This window comes from Argiope bruennichi, chromosome 2 (genome assembly GCF_947563725.1).
Source record: "Argiope bruennichi chromosome 2, qqArgBrue1.1, whole genome shotgun sequence".
NCBI lineage: Eukaryota > Metazoa > Arthropoda > Arachnida > Araneae > Araneidae > Argiope > Argiope bruennichi.
The window spans coordinates 62,470,265-62,489,333 of NC_079152.1; the positions used below are offsets into that span (position 1 = coordinate 62,470,265).

General features: G+C 26.5%; 2 protein-coding genes across 2 annotated transcripts in view; one reads left to right on the forward strand and one right to left on the reverse strand.

The window, feature by feature from the left end:
• The window catches only part of LOC129990614 (immediate early response 3-interacting protein 1-like), a 231,976-nt gene that overhangs the window by 114,120 nt on the left and 98,787 nt on the right, over positions 1-19,069 (reverse strand). The gene's annotated exons all lie outside the window — the stretch shown is intronic.
• LOC129990572 (GPI transamidase component PIG-S-like) overlaps positions 9,463-19,069 on the forward strand; it is a 29,453-nt gene continuing 19,846 nt past the window's right edge. Inside the window, exons 1-7 of the mRNA XM_056098167.1 lie at positions 9,463-9,897; positions 11,461-11,597; positions 13,000-13,195; positions 13,552-13,707; positions 15,508-15,617; positions 15,829-15,949; positions 17,150-17,211. Of these exons, the coding sequence (XP_055954142.1) occupies positions 9,873-9,897; positions 11,461-11,597; positions 13,000-13,195; positions 13,552-13,707; positions 15,508-15,617; positions 15,829-15,949; positions 17,150-17,211 (807 nt within the window). The 5' untranslated portion in view covers positions 9,463-9,872. The remainder of the gene's footprint in view (positions 9,898-11,460; positions 11,598-12,999; positions 13,196-13,551; positions 13,708-15,507; positions 15,618-15,828; positions 15,950-17,149; positions 17,212-19,069) is intronic.

The window sequence follows — 19,069 nt, forward strand, 5'->3', positions numbered from 1 at the left end:
AATCATTCCAAATCATATATTTCAAAACAATATTTTAAATTTAAAATATTTCTATATTTTATCGGAATTTTAAGAGTCAAGTTCGCGCACATTAGCAGAATCTATTAATATTCTTAGCATTGTGCTTTTAAAACCAGATTTAGACAATACTTAAAACTTATTGCCGAGTCTTAATGAGAATCTTTGACCATTCAGAAGCTCTCGCGGTACGAGTCTTGGTGGCTGGATCGGCTGGGTGTGTCATTGTATTTTGCTTGTCTTCTGTTCGAATCTCGAGATCGACAAATAATTTATAATTTTTCTTTTTTTTAAAATAAATTTTATCTATATTTCTCCATTATTCATAGAGTTACTATGAATCATTCCAAATCATATATTTCAAAACAATATTATAAATTTAAAATATTTCTACATTTTATCGGAATTTTAAGAGTAAAGTTCGCGCACATCCGCAGAATCTATTAATATTCTTAGATTTGTGCTTTTAAAACCAGATTTACACAATACTTAAAACTTATTGCCGAGTCTTAATGAGAATCTCTGACCATTCAGAAACTCTCGCGGTACGAGTCTTGGTGGCTAGATCGGCAAGGTGTGTCATTGTATTTTGCTGGTCTTCTGTTCGAATCTCGATATCGACAAATAATTTATAATTTTTCTTTATTTTAAATAAATTTTATCTATATTTCTCCATTATTCATAGAGTTACTATGAATCATTCCAAATTGTATATTTCAAAACAATATTATAAATTTAAAATATTTCTATATTTTATCGGAATTTTAAGAGTCAAGTTCGCGCACATGCGCAGAATATATTAATATTCTTAGATTTGTGCTTTTAAAACCAGATTTACACAATACTTAAAACTTATTGCCGAGTCTTAATGAGAATCTTTGACCATTCAGAAGTTCTCGCGGTACGAGTCTTGGTGGCTAGATCGGCAGGGTGTGTCATTGTATTTAGCTGGTCTTCTGTTCGAATCTCGAGATCGACAAATAATTTATAAATTTTCTTTTTTTTAAATAAATTTTATCTATATTTCTCTATTATTCATAGAGTTACTATGAATCATTCCAAATCATATATTTCAAAACAATATTATAAATTTAAAATATTTCTATATTTTATCGGAATTTTAAGAGTCAAGTTCGCGCAAATGCTCAGAATCTATTAATATTCTTAGCATTGTGCTTTTAAAACCTTGTATTTTGCTGGTCTTCTGTTCGAATCTCGATATCGACAAATAATTTATAATTTTTCTTTTTTTAAAATAAATTTTATCTATATTTCTCCATTATTCATAGAGTTACTATGAATCATTCCAAATCATATATTTTAAAACAATATTATAAATTTAAAATATTTCTATACTTTATCGGAATTTTAGGAGTCAAGTTCCCGCACATGCACAGAATCTATTATTATTCTTAGCATTGTGCTTTTAAAACCAGATTTACACAATACTTAAAACTTATTGCCGAGTCTTAATGAGAATCTTTGACCCTTCAGAAGCTCTTGCGGTACGAGTCTTGGTGGCTAGATCGGCAGGGTGTGTCATTGTATTTTGCTGGTCTTCTTTTCGAATCTCGAGATCGACAAATAATTTATAATTTTTCTTTTTTTTAAATAAATTTTATCTTTATTTCTCCATTATTCATAGAGTTACTATGAATCATTCCAAATCATATATTTAAAAACCATATTTTAAATTGAAAATATTTCTATATTTTATCGGAATTTTAAGAGTCAAGTTCGCGCACATGCGCAGAATCTATTATTATTCTTAGCATTGTGCTTTTAAAACCAGATTCACACAATACTTAAAATTTATTGCCGAGTCTTAATGAGAATCTTTGACCCTTCAGAAGCTCTCGAGTTACGAGTCTTTGTGGCTAGATCGGCGGAGTGTCTCATTCTATTTTGCTGGTCTTCTGTTCGAATCTCGAGATCGACAAATAATTTGTAATTTTTCTTTTTGTTAAATAAATTTTATCTTTATTTCTCCATTATTCATAGAGTTACTATGAATCATTCCAAATCATATATTTCAAAACAATATTATAAATTGAAAATATTTCTATATTTTATCGGAATTTTAAGAGTCAAGTTCGCGCACATGCGCAGAATCTATTATTATTCTTAGCATTGTGCTTTTAAAACCAGATTTACACAATACTTAACCCTCTGAGCGTTTTTATTCTACGTCTGAAACCTCTAAAAAGGGAACTAAACTTGACTAGTATTCTCTCTCACAATCGTTTCGGTTTTCCTAAAGAAATGTACAGCAAGCGCGAGCACTTTTTTCTTTCCCCTTTTCTTCTTCACGGGTGGTCTACACACCCTGGGGTATGCGCAAATTACCGCTCATTCATGTCAGATCTTATAGCTTTCGTTTATGGCTAGAAAAGTCAGATGGTTTCTAGGAATAGTGTATGGGGATCCAGTTTTGTTGCTTTTTAACCCCGATAGTAGATAATATCGCTCTGTAAAAAGTTGTACATAGCAAATGTAAACAGAAGGGTTTTCTCTTAATTTTTGCTAGGTATTTTAAGCACAGAAACTCTCATCGGTCTCACTATATATATGTATATAATAAGTAATTAATGAGGATTCAAATTCCATTCATATTCCTTTATTATTCTTTCAAATAAATCATTGTAATATTTTTTACTGAGTAATCAATATTTGAATAGCATTTGTCTAAAATTAGGACTAATCACAAATAGTTATGTCAATCAGATGTGTATAAATAACAATATATAACCGATTTATCATTAAAATAGCATTATTTTCTATTATAATAAAATATGCAAATCAGCAAATTGATTGAGTAGCTTAAAAAATATCCAAATCTAGAGCCATATGATTTGGTACTTATGTATTAATGACCCAGGCTCTAAAATATATCACATCAATTTTTTTAAAGTTCAATACTTTTTTTAATCATTTTTTTATTGAAAAATAATGGCATATTCGCTTTTAAATGTTTCAAAATAATGAAAATTTCAATTAAAACCTCATCAAATATATCAGGGTAAATGCAGATTAAATGACCTTATTTAAAATTTATTTTTGAAATTATAGACTGTTCTATTAATTTTAAAATGTTTTAGAAATTTATTAAAATTATCGACTTTTTTTTGCTATTTTTTCCCACCTTTTTTCACTATTTTGTGTGCATATTCAAAGAAATTGCTATCTTCAAAAATATTCAAAGGAACAAACAAATGATTCTTTTAAAATATTATACAGGAGTATTTCATTCCTCGTAAATTTCGATACATTTATGATGTTCTTTAAAAAAATACAATGGACGTAATAATTTTCTAATTTTCGTACATTCTAAAAAAGAAAACACTATTTATTCATTGCTATTTCTGCTAGTTTTATCCAAAAAAAATTTAAATGACAAAAGTTTCAATTGTGCTTACATATTTTTATAAAATTTACTGTGCAAAAGTAATTGATGATTTAAATATGTAAAATTAAAATTGTAAAGCATATGTTGCATTAACGTATCTTTGCAACATTCCATTTTCTTTCTCTTTCTAATGATCGCTAGGAGTGAAGATAACAATCACCGAAAACATTTTTTTTAACAACAATTCATGACGATGGATTCAATAAAAGAATAAGCGTCTTGCTTTGGTAGGAACCGCAACAATTCCACAATTGAATTAAGAAATTTTATGTCTTAGAACTGTATTTGAAACAAAGTTTGGAAGTTTTAATTGCTTACTAGAAAAGTTTTTACTTTTGTTGATTACCTCCATAGACATTGTAAAAATATCAAACTATATAAGTAAATGGATTTAGTTAAGAAATAGTGATATTCGTATTTCAGTGAAATTGGGATGTATAAATTTTACAAATATTTGACAGCATAGTTTGAAAACTCTCGAAAACCAGCGTAAGAGGTAACTGGTTCCTTATTTAGAAGTAATTACCGGTGTAAGCAATTACTTTCATTTATGAAAGAAGCCTTGTTGTATCCAGAATCATTGACATTAGCCTTGAATCGGTTTTGAAATACACAAAAATAAAGTTTTTTTCTTTTCTTTCTTTTTTTTTTTAATTAGTAAAAAAAGGTTTAGTAGTTGCGCGTAGGACGTAAACACTTCTTATTTTGATTATAACTTAATAAACCGTATTCTTAATTATATTACAACAATTAACATACCTGAAAATCATAAATAACATTTACATCTCCTGTTCTTTCCTCTAAATAAATCAATATTATGATGTTTGTTTTGAAATCTGTTTTATGATGATTTATGTCATGAGTGCTATGGTGATTTATGATATGATTATTCAGAGCAATTCAAAATAAATCTGAAGATCGCATTTAGTAAATAAACACATTCAATATTAGAAGGAATATATTATTCGCATACCTTAGTTCATTAAGTATGAAGCTATCTTTTACCATAACTAAATAATCACTCTTTGCATTTCGTTATTGAAAAGAATAATTCACAGATTCTCGAAATTTGATACTTACAAAATATGCCCAGTCTTAGAACATCACGTCATATTATTATCAAAAGTTGATTTTAGTTTTTAATCATATTTTTCGTCGAAAATTAATAATAGTGTTTAAACGATTACATCTACTGACTTAATTTCACAAACTTATCAAATTAAATCTTGATAAAAAAAAGCCTTTATAAAGCAGTTACTTTCTAATTTGTAAGCTATTCCATTGATTTATGGATCCCCCCCCTTTAAATCAGAAAGACCATTTCGCGATTAACCATCCGCGTGGCCCTAAGGCTCGTCTCACGCTATACGGATTCAAATGCCACCCGTGTCGCTATGAGTTTGGGCCGCCGTTTTTCTACAGACCGAACATTTTACTCAACTCAACATTTTACTCAACAGAACATTTTACTTACTGTACTTCTTGATAACTTCCAAAAGAACTAACCAAAAATTGAAATCTTTTTCACAGTGGCGTAGGATGTTGGATTTAATACAGGAAAACGCATTTTACTTTATAAAAACTTTATATAATTAAATAACAGCCATTTCAATAAAAAAAAGTTGATATATTTTTTAAATATTTTCAATGTGTTGCTTATTCTTGCGTTGTTTCTATATCCTCACAATAAGGACAATTATGAACAGAATTCAACAACAAAATCCTTTAAAAAAAGTAATAGAATGAAAATATTTTAAAAGGAAATACTTCACGTGACAACAAGAATAATAAACGCATTACTAAAATACACAAATTCAGTAATTTTAATTTTTTTAAGAGGAAATACATATATAGAAACCAATACTAAAAAGGAGCCAAGCAAAAGGAACAAAAGTATAAATTCATAGCCGCAGTATAAGCTTATAGAGGAATCATGAAGAGAAATTCATTTCAACCTCAAATTCCTGTCGCTTTCTTTTGTCACTTTATAATATATATTATATAAAGAACAGAAAATTTTTAATATATAAATTATTAGAATAATTAAAATATTATGCAGTATAGTTATACCGAATTATAATATTCATTTAACTAGTTTTAAGCATTACAATGCATATCTGCTTCAGTAAAATATTTATAAACTTCAAGTATCACAGAACTGGTTTTCGTGAAATTTATTATACAAAGTTATTCGCATGTTTCGCAGAAATTCTGTATTCACGTTCCCCAGCGCGCAGAAAAACATGGTTACAAAAAAAAAAAAAAAAAAAAAAAAAATGTTTGAAACAAATTGTACCCATCCACAACGCTTGATACTTTATTTTTATAATTAATCAAATATATGTCCAAGCGGTAGAAAAAATTAATAAACTTGATTGAATTGTTGATGAATCATGCAGCCAAATAGTGGAAAGAAATAATTTATTTATTTCAAAATGAAAATACATTAAAAAAAGGCGTTTTTTTCTTCTTTCGAAATTGAAAAATTATATAGAGCAGACGATCATTGATGATATATCTAATGGCCAATGGTTTTATTATGAAATATAAATTGACAGATTTGGTCGAATGACTGGGGTAAGTAGAATACCAAAAGGTTTTGGAAGTAATTCCGCCATAGACGTATCAACTGAATATACTGAGAAGATGTTATATATATATATATATATATATATATATATATATATATATATATATATATATATATATATATATATATATATATATATATATATATATATGATAGGTGATCATTGATGATATATCAATAGTCATTAGCCCTCATATAAAAAGAAAATTAATATATGATTGACAATATTATTTATATAATTGGTTGGTTTAAAAAATAAACAATTGTTTCTCAAATTTCAGTTTAATATAGCATACTGGATATGGCTTAATCCCTTTTTTCAACCCTTTAAAACCCTTTATTAACTTTTTTTTAACCTCCCCATTCAATAGCTTGGGTTAAAAAGGCTGAGGATTCACTAGGAATCATTCCAGTCAAAGAATTTGAGAAATTATTTCTTTATTTATCGTAAATCAACATATAGCAACCTTTCTATAATTAATTGTAATTAATTTATATGTAATCTTATCTTCAAATATTAGATAAACTGACTGATGGGAAATCTGTATGTAAAAGTCATGTATGCATGTACATGATATCCCAAAACGGAAGCATCGAGATAAATTAAATGTATCATGCAATTTTATCAAAATGTAGATTTGTATTAATTTTTTTAAATGTATTCTGACAAAGGATTTATTACACATGAGTGTTTAAATAATTATTTGAAATCACACGCACACATACAAAATAGATAAATGAAGTTTGGTAAGTTGGTTTGATATCGTTATTGCGAATGTGTCGAATTTTTGCTCCAGTCTGAAAGGATAGGAAGACGCACCAAATTCATACTTGATTCTATTCAAAATGCGCTAAGAAATATAGATAGCGCTACACTGCATAAGCAGATGAATAGGAAAAAGTAAGAATGCTGATGCTACCATTGATCTTTACCTTGATTGTAAACCTTGGATTGCTTTTAATAATAATAATAATAATAATTGTTTTCCTGTTTGGGCCCAACAACCTTTAAGGTCGATCCTGCATTAGTGTGCAGTTTATGAAGTTTTCTTCCATAAGTAACACCAGCATCAGTAACAAAATATGAATAAAGTAATGCAAAGTCATTTATTTGATAGGAGAAAATAGGAGGTTGTGATTTCAAGGCAAAACTATGAATGCTAAGCTTTTGAATATTCAAAAATAATTTATTATCCATGCACCATTCAGGAATTTATCTGCACCATTTTGTATTAGAACATCCTTAAAAACGTATAGTTAAAACTCATTCTGTACTTAGCACAAGATTCACCAAAAGTTATCTCATTTATCCACTCAGATTTTATTCTATATTGAAGAATGCTCATTAACTTATCTACAAAAAAAAAAAAAAAAAAAAAATATACTGCTTCAAAGACCTGTAAAATAAGAACAGAATTTTTGAACTACCTACTTATTTTTTTTAGAAGTGCTTTAGAGATCTATAATTTTATCTAAGAAATATATCTTCTTTGATAAACTGTTGAAAAAATATCTTCAGATAGTTTACAATGTTAAGACTTTTACAATGCGATTCGTTTCTTAATATTCCTAACAAAATAAATCAAACCCTGAATTAAATTTATTTTACTATTTGCTTTCATCTACATCAAGGTATATTAAGACTAAATATTAATAATTTTCTGAATAGACATAATTCTTAAAAAAATGTTTTTGTTTCTTTTATGAATTTGAATAAAATTATTCTATTAAGTTCTTTAAAAAAAAAAACTTTGAAAAGGAGTCGCATTATAAAAAGCGACACATTATTCCAAATTTTTACAAGATAAGAGAAACAATATAATAATATATTTTATTATATTCTGTGAAATTTAGACTGCTTAAAAACGCAAAATTCATTTGCATGTATTTACTTCGTGAAAAATAATTGGAGGTATAGATTAGCATAAAAATATAAATTTGAATCATAATAACAGTTGAACTAAGAATGAAAAATATATTTAATATTTTAAATATATATTGATGGCAATTTTTCAAATATATCCCTTTCGAGTTGCTAGTACTTCAATGTGATGTTTAATCACAAGTAAGCATAAAACTGCATTAAGAAAAAAATAACTCAATGGAACTTTGAGGCAACGCTTAGATCAAAGAAATCCTATCCCTATCGATATCAAACAAAAACTATTGAAACAAAATGCAATTTAAATTTAAGTCCACATAGAGCCATTATGGGAGACACAATTGGGGAAAAATTCCTGTTCCTCTTTTCTTGGGCGAGCCCTTTCCTTTTTCACCCCTCATTCTTCCATAACGCCGGCACTATCACAATGCCCTATGCCTAAAGGAATCTTCGGGCTCTCAGATCCTGTGACTTCCTTAAATGGCAGTAAAACTTCATTGTGTTGTCTCCCCTCCAATTCATCAAGATGTCGAAACTGGTAGGGGGAAAGAAATACGTTAAAATACGTCGACACCATCTGTGGTGCAGTAACACCCCTACGTGATTTTCAGTGCAAAACGAATTTGCATCGTTCGTTACCCTACGTTAAAATCCGTGCAGTGCACTTTAAAGACATCTATGGGGCTACGTCGAAATACGTGTGGAACCCTTAGAGGGTTGATATCTTTATTAATGTCTGAAAATCTGCGAACTTAACGTCTTCAACATTCATTGCATTCAGTTCTTAGTTTGGTCTATCAAAAATTGTCCGTAAAATACGGCATGTTATTGACGTACCACTCTATCGATAATTGACCTATCCCCAATCAATTTTGCCAAATATAGCCAAAACACTTTAAACATTATTTGGATATTTCGATTGTTTACAATATATTAACTTTAAGGTGGATTTTAAATAATAATATTCGATAATGTTCAACTCTCTACAACCATTATGAAATGGTAAATACTTTTGCCAACGAAACTCTGAATTTCTCGCCGACGGGGGGGGGGGCAAGAGGCTGCCGACAGGGGGGCAATTGCCCCCCTTGCCCCCTGCTACCGCCGCCTCTGCCCATGCAACGCCCCAAATTCACTGATTATTGACTGAAAGAAGTATAAATCCTTGATAAAAATATTTCTATGAAGCTGCTTTATCTATCAATGCCAGCTGGTCTTTTGCTGAGTAATATTTCAATCCTCGAGCTCCCCTTTTTTTTCATTCTTCCTGCCCTTTTAACACAAAATATCCAACAACATTGTTATGATATCTGCACGATGTTGGCCAATATTCAGAATATCGGACAACGCGGTGGAGATATCGTACATAATCTTGTGCTAATAGGGTGAGAATAAACCACAACTCTGGGTGGTCAACAATGGAGAATAAGGTCCACTCAATCATTCACGAACAAACAACGAATTCAGCGAATGGGGAATTGATTCGTTTATTTCGTAGCTGATCCGTTCATTTCAGTCCTTTCGTTCGCGAACGCATAATCTCTACTACGGATTAGTTTTAGTTCACTGTCTATAACATAATTCTGTTTATTTTGGTTTCAATATCGCAGTCGGCACTTTTCTCAATAACACACATCTGACAGCACAAACTTGAATTAAAAAAATTATTGCTTGGATATGAAATTGTACTTTATGATTTCGAATTAGAGATTGTAAACGAATAACTTGGTTTTATATTTAATATTTTATATGGATTTAATTTTGACTATTTAATTTATTAAATCATTGGAAAATCCATCCAAAGCATGCATTCAATTTTTTTACTGTGTAACGGAGTATGTAGCATACAAAAGAATCCTTGACTAAAATAACTGCTCATAATATTGAACAGCAGTTTGAATTTTATTTCAAAAGGAAGTAATCAAGCTAAAGTTTTCAAAAGAAGTTTAGTTACAAGCCTTTGAAAAAATTGAAAGATGAAGAAGGATAAAAACATAATAAGTAAATTATTTTGTTACTCATTGTGATAGAACATGTATATCGTGTTATTTTTTTTTTTTTCATATGTAGTATTTTGTTTTGTATTTTTTTGAATACTTCAAATTGCATTCATTCATTTTTTAATAGCTCACTTCAATTTTAAAAGCCAAGTTTTTCATGCAGTATTGATAAATAATATTGTTTGATGTTCAAGAATAGTTCGGTATAGCGAGAGTTATTTCAACATATAATATAAATTGCACATATACTAAATATTGCTTTAACATTAATTCTATCTAAAAGTAAAAAGAAAGTCATTTTTAAAAGAGAAAAATAGATTATGAAATATTACAGAGGCTTTTGTTAATGCATATTTAGACCTTAAATGCAAATATTCATAATGCATGGTTAAGAAGTTAATAAGATATTGCAATAATGCCAACAAAGCAGATAAGAATATTTATTCAACTTGAAAAATATTTCTCAGTTTTTAGCTTTTCATTCTTACAATAAAGAAAAATGTTAATAACAGATTCCTTATAGTAATGAAATTTCTAATTTTTCATAAAAAATAATGTAGATGAATAATGATGTGATAATTTCTAATTTGCTCCTATTAACTACATATATTATGCATATGTGCAAAAAATGTAGCAATATAATATGCTTAATAAAATGCATGCTTATGAATATTTATAAATTCTTGAATTCTGTTAAAAGGATTTTTAAGGCTGTAGTGATTTATAAAATAAATACTTAGAGTTAAGATGATGATTTAAATCAAGACTTATCAAATTTGCAACAAACTGTTGCAACAATTAAAAAGTTTTTGAAGTACCATAAAAATATCTTTTACAAATAAGAAAAATCAAATGTAATAGTAAAATTTAAGTACTCTAGTAAAATTTAAATTAATTTTAAATTTTATTTGTAAGAAAAATCTATGAGAAAGTTTTTTCATTGATCTTATTCAATGAACAACTGGGTAAAAATTCTTGAGAAAGTTTCTGGATCTCTTGTTTGTTATCTTATTTGATGGTATTATTTTTAAATTACTGTATTTAATTTGACACATTAATTGACATTTTGTGGAAATCTTGTGATTTAACATTAAATGTTATTTAACACATTGCATACCGCATAGAAATCTCTAAGACATACACCAGGGACTTCATGTTTTTGTGCAAACTGCACATTATTTAAACCATCGTAAGCACAGATCATAATGCATTTTAAGAAACAAAACTAAAATGTGGAAATGAGAAAACTCATGAATGGTCTTTAACAGATGGTGTGTGAAACACGAGAAAATTCACGATTGGTACTTAATGTGTTAAGTAATTTCATGAATAGTTATGAAATGTTCATTCCTAATATTTATATTACAGATTCAAAAATTTAGCAATTGAGTGAAGGGTTTAGAGCTAATTTGGTTACTAATCTTTGAGGCTATTATAGAGATATGCTCCTTCTCAAAGTCAAATATGATGAGCCAAAAAGTATCATATTCTGATGCGACTTATTCCTGCTACATAACTGCCAATATTACTCAAACTGTTCTGATTTTAATTGTATTTTCTATAGGTTTTAATTCTGCTGTCACTACTAGTATCTTTGCTCTATCCTTTCTCGTAATTGGAATTCCTTTATGGTGGAAAACAACTGAGGTTTATAGATATCCTATACCATATCAGGAATGTCAAGGTTTGCTATCAGAAAAAGTACGTCATGTTTTTCTTCATATTTTTTATATGTGTAGGTTTAATAAAATTCTTCAGGAATAATATATATATATTTGGTATTTAACTTTACATTCTTCACTTGTATTCTAGCTATAGTTAGTTGTATTTTATTTGAATTAAAGTTATATGGCCATTCATTTCCTTATGCAGAAATATGTGCAGATTTTTAATATTTTTAATTTTTTTGAAAATTTAAAAACATTCATTTTTATTAAGAAACTATTGTGTGCTGTAATTAAATTTTCAATGGCACAACTAAATTTTAATAATTTTTTTCTGCATCTTCCTCAAATACATGTATAATGAGGTATATGTAAATCTGATAGTGATAGCTTAATGTATGCATCCGAGTTTTTCCAATTCCATTCAGTTGCTCTTTTTTCAGTAAGATTTTTTGATTACACTGTAAATATTACATTGTTCAATCATTTTAAGCTTAGAGCATCTTGAATCCTAAGAAAGGAAATGAAGTAATGGGTTCTGTTTAATTTTAAGATCCTAGACCATGCTCTGATACCAACTGTTATTGTTTTTTAATAAGATCCTGACCATGGTTTATTTAGACAGCACATTTATTATACACGCACATACACACATACGACAAATAAGAAAGCATCACACAGCATTTTCAGTTTAGTGTTATCAGCATTCAGCTATATTTTCAAGGACTCACAGGGAGGAAGAATGTGAGTAATTGGAATGAGAGAAAAAGGCCAACATAATCACATAAATATTCATCCACTCAAAGATATTGTAGAAACATAATTTGCAAGAAAGAAGAGTTTGAGTGATTGGAATGACAGAAAAGGGAACATAATCACATAGATATTCATCTGCACACAGATATTTTAGAAAAACAACTTGCTTGCTTCATTCGAATTCCTTTACTTGATAGAGTAGTATAAATTTTAAAACAAATTTAAATATCTTAAGATTCACTTTCTCTCATAGTTTAAGATTCTTTGTGGATTTATTTGTGTTTCATCATGAATGATATTTTTCTTAATATTCTATTATTGCCTGTTTATTCATTTTTTTTTTTTTTTTTTGCCAATGCTTACAATATATTTTTATTTTCATGATGGTTAATACTTTTTCTTTTCTTGTAAGGTGACAAAATAGATCTTTCTTTTCACTTTTTTACTTAAAAATTGTAATGCATATCTTGAAACATATTAGTTTCAAAAATGCAATATATTAATTATATTCAAATAGAATGATAAAGAAAATTGTATTATTTTAAAACATAATTGACTGGAGCATATTTGTAAATATTTAAAAAAATTACACATTTTTTAGAAGGCAAGCATTTCTGAATAATGTATGCTTTTATAATAATGATAATCTCTCACCTCCCCCCCCCCCTCCTTTATTTTCTCAGATTAGACATACTATTCCAATAAAACTTCTGATAGAAGATCGAACTGTAAAACAGGGATTACTGTGGGAAGAATTATTAAACTACTCTGGTGACAAAACGAAAGAATCATCTCAACTAGTGATTACTTTTGACTGGTCAATGAGTTCTACATCAGAAGAAGAGCAAGAATTAATTCAAAGTTTTCAAAGCATTACAGGTTTTTATCATTTTTTTCCTTCTCAAAATGCTTGCTTTATTTTTGTACTGATATCTGGAAAACTTTTAAAGATCTTGTTTTGAAAAAAATTTCTTTAATTTAAATTTATTCAGCTATGATTTTAAATTTGTTTGTAGTCTTTTATTATCTTTGCTATCTTTTTATTATCATTGCTGCTGGTTTGGATAAGGAGATATATTGAAATTAAATATCACTAAACATCTACGTTCATAAAATTTATTTTTCATATTCTGACATAAAGATAATATTGATTCTGGTTTCATGAATAAGTGATAAAATTACTTTAACTTCAGTTTCAAATTTGATGATTTATTTACTCCCCCTCTCTTAAATAGATCTGGATTCTGCTCTCTATTTAAATCCTGGAAGTTCACCTCTTCAATTGAAGGAATATGGAAAACCAGAAATTATAATTTTGAACCAAAATTATTCCAAAGAGCCCAAATTCACAATTGGTAGAGGCCGTCATGGATATATTATCAATAATGAGGGTAGGTACCTAGTTTTGATATCTAAAATTATATCTCTAATTTTTTTGATATTTAGTGTTATTTATATATTTTTTATATTACATTCATTATTTATATATAAAAGGATAAAATAAAATCTGCTATGTTTTTAGGAGATGCATTATGTTAATTTTATATGAAATTTTCCATATATGTGTTAAATATCATTCTTTTATTGGTTTATTTGTTTAATGTAATGCTTTTGGAATTTCAAATTTGTTATTATATTTTAAAATTTACAAGTTATAAAAATGTAGTGGTATTTTTCATTTATAAATGAAAACATGGCCAAAGCAATAATATTTTGCATAATTTTGATTGATTTCAATTGAATGTCCCATTCTATTGTTTTATTTTCAGGCTGAATTGTTGGCACATTTTGACATAATTTCAGATAGTCTGTGAATTGATTATATACCATTATGTTAATTCTATATAATTCTATGATTAAGATGAAACTCATATTGTTCTTTCTCACTATTGTACAGCTTTTGTACTTGCTCATGAACATGAAACTAACAATGGAAAGGAGCAGAGGAGCCTCCTGCTATTATTTAATAAAATAATAATTAATTAAATCAAATATTTAAAAAAAACTTTGTAATGACTCTCATTTAGGGTACTATATATTTTCTGTTTCGCAATGTAAAATAATGAGCAAAAGATACGAATTTTTGATTAGGTTAACTCTTCCAAATCAAGTTAATTTATAGTATAAAAGAACTGGTGGTGTTTTGTGAATTTTAACTTTTAATTAATATAGATTTAATATGTAAAATTTTAAAATTACTAGTTTATATTTGAATGTATCATAATGTCTTTCAATTAGATATGTGGATAAAATTATGCATATTTTATTATTTTTATATCTTAATGATATTTTTCTGTAAATGTTTGATTTTGTTTTGCCATTACCATTAATTTAACAGCATAAAAAAAAAATCTATATTTTCGGTAATGTATATTGTATGTGCAAAATAATTCCATTACTTATTTCAATACCTGAATTAATTTTAATAAATTTTGATTTAAAGTAAAATTTGCCCTTAAACATATAATTTATTTTTTATATTAATGATTTTCAATCTAAATATGAAAAATAAAAAAATATTGCCATGCCTTTCCTTTAATGCTGAATTCTTCTTTGCTGATTGCTTTTATACCTATTATGTACAATATTACCCTGCTTTTTTTTAATATTCTTCAGCAAACCAAAGGAATAATGTAAATGGAAATAGCTTACACATTATAAGAAAACCACTTATAATGATAAAAATAATATGGTAAAAAGAAGTAAATGTTTCGTTAATGTACATTATTTGTTATGGAGTACTTTGTTCTCATTCCTAGTTCTTACCATAAATAAATATCTAGTGTAATTTAATTGTTGATGCTGCTTTGCCTTTTTATTTCTACTTATTCTTTGATTTAAAGAAGTATAGGTAAATTACTTTTTCCTGCTGAAATATGTAAGATAAAATACATTTCTGTTTCTTTTATTCCATACTTCCTCTATATACATTTTATGTTTGTGTACATAAATAAAATTATTTTCATTTTCTCCTTCACAGATAATGCTTTGGTTAATCAAAGTGTTTCTGATTAATTTGACTTTGACTTTTCTCATTTAAACTGTCTGGCATGATGTAAATGATGGGAATTGTTAAATTCTCATAAATGCTGTCTTGAAAATTAATTTATTAGTGGAAGTAATACTTGTGTGCATTCATATAATCTATAAACATATGATTTCTTTTAGAATATCTTTTGTATTTAATGCAGGTATTAAAGGATTGGTTCAAAGTATTGATGCTTTGGCAAGACAAATAACACAAGTTAATAGATTACAAAAGCTTTATACACCAGCATCATCTTATGGAGGTGATAAAAAGGTATTGCATCTTCTACATTGCATTCTTTAATTGTATCAAAAGCTAATGGCAAAGCAAACATATAACAAATATTTTTGATGTGCTGTTTTATTTACAAGTAAGTTAGGTATGCAATATTGTTAGGAACCTTAATAAATATTTTTCAATTCTAAATATTATTTTTGGTTATTTTTTAAATTTTTATTTTAGTTAATTTTGCTTCATATTTTAGCCTGATAAAGATAGGATGCGGTACTTAAGATCATCAAAGAAATTTGATATGACATTCAGTTTAATAGTTCCTGAACCTCAAGTTCTAGAAGCTCATTGGAACATTGAAAAAGCAATAAATTGTATGTATTGGTTTCAAATTCTGGTTTTTATGTTGATATTTTATTATTACTTTGTCACTTTTTAACTATGCATTTGTGAAAACATTTGAAATTAAAATAATATGCTTTCAAATAAAGTGAAAATAATTATAAATGAATATATATTTAAAATGACTGCTTGCTTCCATTTTCATATAAATTATTTAAAATTATTATCAATTAATTTGCTATTTATTGTTATGAGTTGATATGAAACATGAAACAATGTTGCCAATAAATAACTATCTAAATGATTCATGCTCTTTAACGCATTAAAATCCAGCATTTTCATTTCATGAATAAACTGATTATATTCTATTATTCATTTATTTTATTATTTTTATTATTATTTAAAAAATTAATATGTACTAATAGATGACAACATATATATATATATATATATATATATATATATATATATATATATATATATATATATATATATATATATATATATATATATATATATATATATATATATATATATATATATATATAGATAGATAGATAGATAGATAGATAGATAAATAGATTTATACTATTCATTATTCAGATATTGAATTAAAATATCACTTTTTAAACATTTATATATATTTTTTATATTTGATTTATTTTTGTGTTTATATGAGGAAAGGTAAAGTATAATTTATTTTTCTGTATTTTAAAATTTTTCAATATATATCTATAACATTTTTTCCATATTTATGATTATTTTTTAAAAATATAAATAAATAAACAAGAATAAAATTATAATTTAAAATTTTTATTGAATTTTTTTACTGAAGCATTTTAAAAATTCAATTTGGTTATTCAAGTTTAAACTGATAGGAAGAATCTAAGAATATTGCTATCGTAAAAGATACATTAATAGTGTAATAATTTTAAATCAATAAATTCAAAAATAGAATGCTTCTTAAAGTGATATTTAGTTAAATTTTCTCATTTTTGTATTTTGAAGGCTTTATCACACCATGTTTTTTTTAAAATAACTAAAATTTAGCTGAAAGGTTTTACTTATATGTATTATTTAACTAATTATAATTTGATATATATATTAATATTTTTTTAATAAGATTTGATGAATTAAACATTTTACTTAGTTTATAATAAATTATATATCATTGTTTTTGATAAAATAACTATATTTTTAGCTGAACTTATATCAAAATTTTATTCTTTTAGCATATTTAACAGATGTTTTGAAGGAATTAGAATTGATATCAACAGTTAATGTCAAAAGTCAGGTAAATATTCTAAAATTGATAAAATCTGTATAAAAAGGCACAGAAAAGGACAAACAGAGGTTTCACTGTCATAAACACTAATAGTAATTTATTAAACATTGTTAATTGTGACAAGATCATTCTTGGAAAATGGAATTAATATAAATATGTCATTCTGACATTGTGGAAATAAAACAAATCTCTGTTGCCATCATAAAATGGTAAAAATAAATAAATTAATAAATATTTATGATATTTTAATTTTATTTTCTATTGAATATTATTGAATTTAAGAATAAATGCTTTCCTTTTATACTTGTTTTCTTTGTAACACATCAATTCTGTTGTTTCAATTTCCTCACTCACTTGGGTTTCTCTTTAACACAAAAATTAAGAGTAAGTTTGGAATATTATTTAAATTATTATTAAAAATTTATTTATATATTTATATTATTTTAAAAAATTGAAAAGGAATTTATTCTCATTTTTATAGAGTATCAATAATTTAAAATATATGAGTGTGTAATTCTTAAAGTTTTTTCAAGTTATTAAATGATGCTCATTCATTTGAGAAAAGTTTTTTCAGATCGTAACAGTTTGTTTAATTAGTAGAAAATTTTTTTAGTTGAATAAGTTATAACTTTTATTATACAAAGTATTATGCAACTTTTTCAATTTTTTTTATGTTTTTAATTATTTTTAGATTTACAATTATTTGGTAGGTTTGGAAAATATTTGAAAACTTAATTTTCTAATTTTTTTCAATTGTCATTGCATAATGAACAACTTCATTAAGTCCTGCAGCAAGAATTTATAGTAAATGCATTAAAAATAATGCTATATCATTTTAATGAACAAGCATATCATTATTGGACGCAGATATATTACCACATCTTAATAAAAATTTTATGCATGACAAATAAAATTGATTATACATGGCAAAAAATTATTTCTGTATTAATTATTTCTTACAAATGCTTGGATTCTTTCAAGTGTGATAAACTTAAAATCTAGATATGTCAGTGTTAAAATATGATAAAATGAACGATTTAAAAATAATATATTTAAGATTAGTTTTAACTTTTGTAAGGAAGGAAAAAAATAAGAAAAAAAAGGCAATGTTTAATATAAAATATTTAATGGTAATTTAAAGACTGTCTCATTATAAAAATACACAGAAAGTCTAAATCATTGAATAAAATTGTAAATGTAATACATTATTAAAATTTTAAAGAATAAATTAAGATTATTATTAACAAGATCCAGATGAGATAAATAGAAACAAGAAGTGTTGAAGAGTGAACAAATATAAATGCCAGAATATGGAGTACAAAAATTTAAAAAATGCAGACAAATTTTTACAGATTGATCCAATGAAAGGTTATAACCTTTTTATTTTGTTTTTACAATTCAAAGGTTAATTTGTAAAATATAAATATTTCATTTGATAAATTGTCTTCCCTAATGTAAGCAACGAATTATATGTAAAAATTATATGTATGTATGCATGCACATACGTGCATATGTTTATATATATGTACATTTATTCAGTACGTTTATATGTATGTGCATACATATACATATGTACAGTACTGTGCAAATTAATTTGGACAAACAGATTTTTGAAGAAAATTGTTCCTTTCTCGGGGATTTTCGGCCTCAAACCATTTTCAACTGCATTTTCTTAGAACGTGTGACTGCCCTTCACTAATCTAAACCAGTTTGACCACGTGATCATGACATGTTGAAAATTTTTCCCTTCAGTTGCTGTAGAAAGTGGTCGCTTGTGTGAATTGTCTCCTTCTGAAGTGTATTAAAAAAAATGGATATCACTCCCAGGAAAAGGACTAGAATTGTTACCCTTAGTCAGCATACTTCT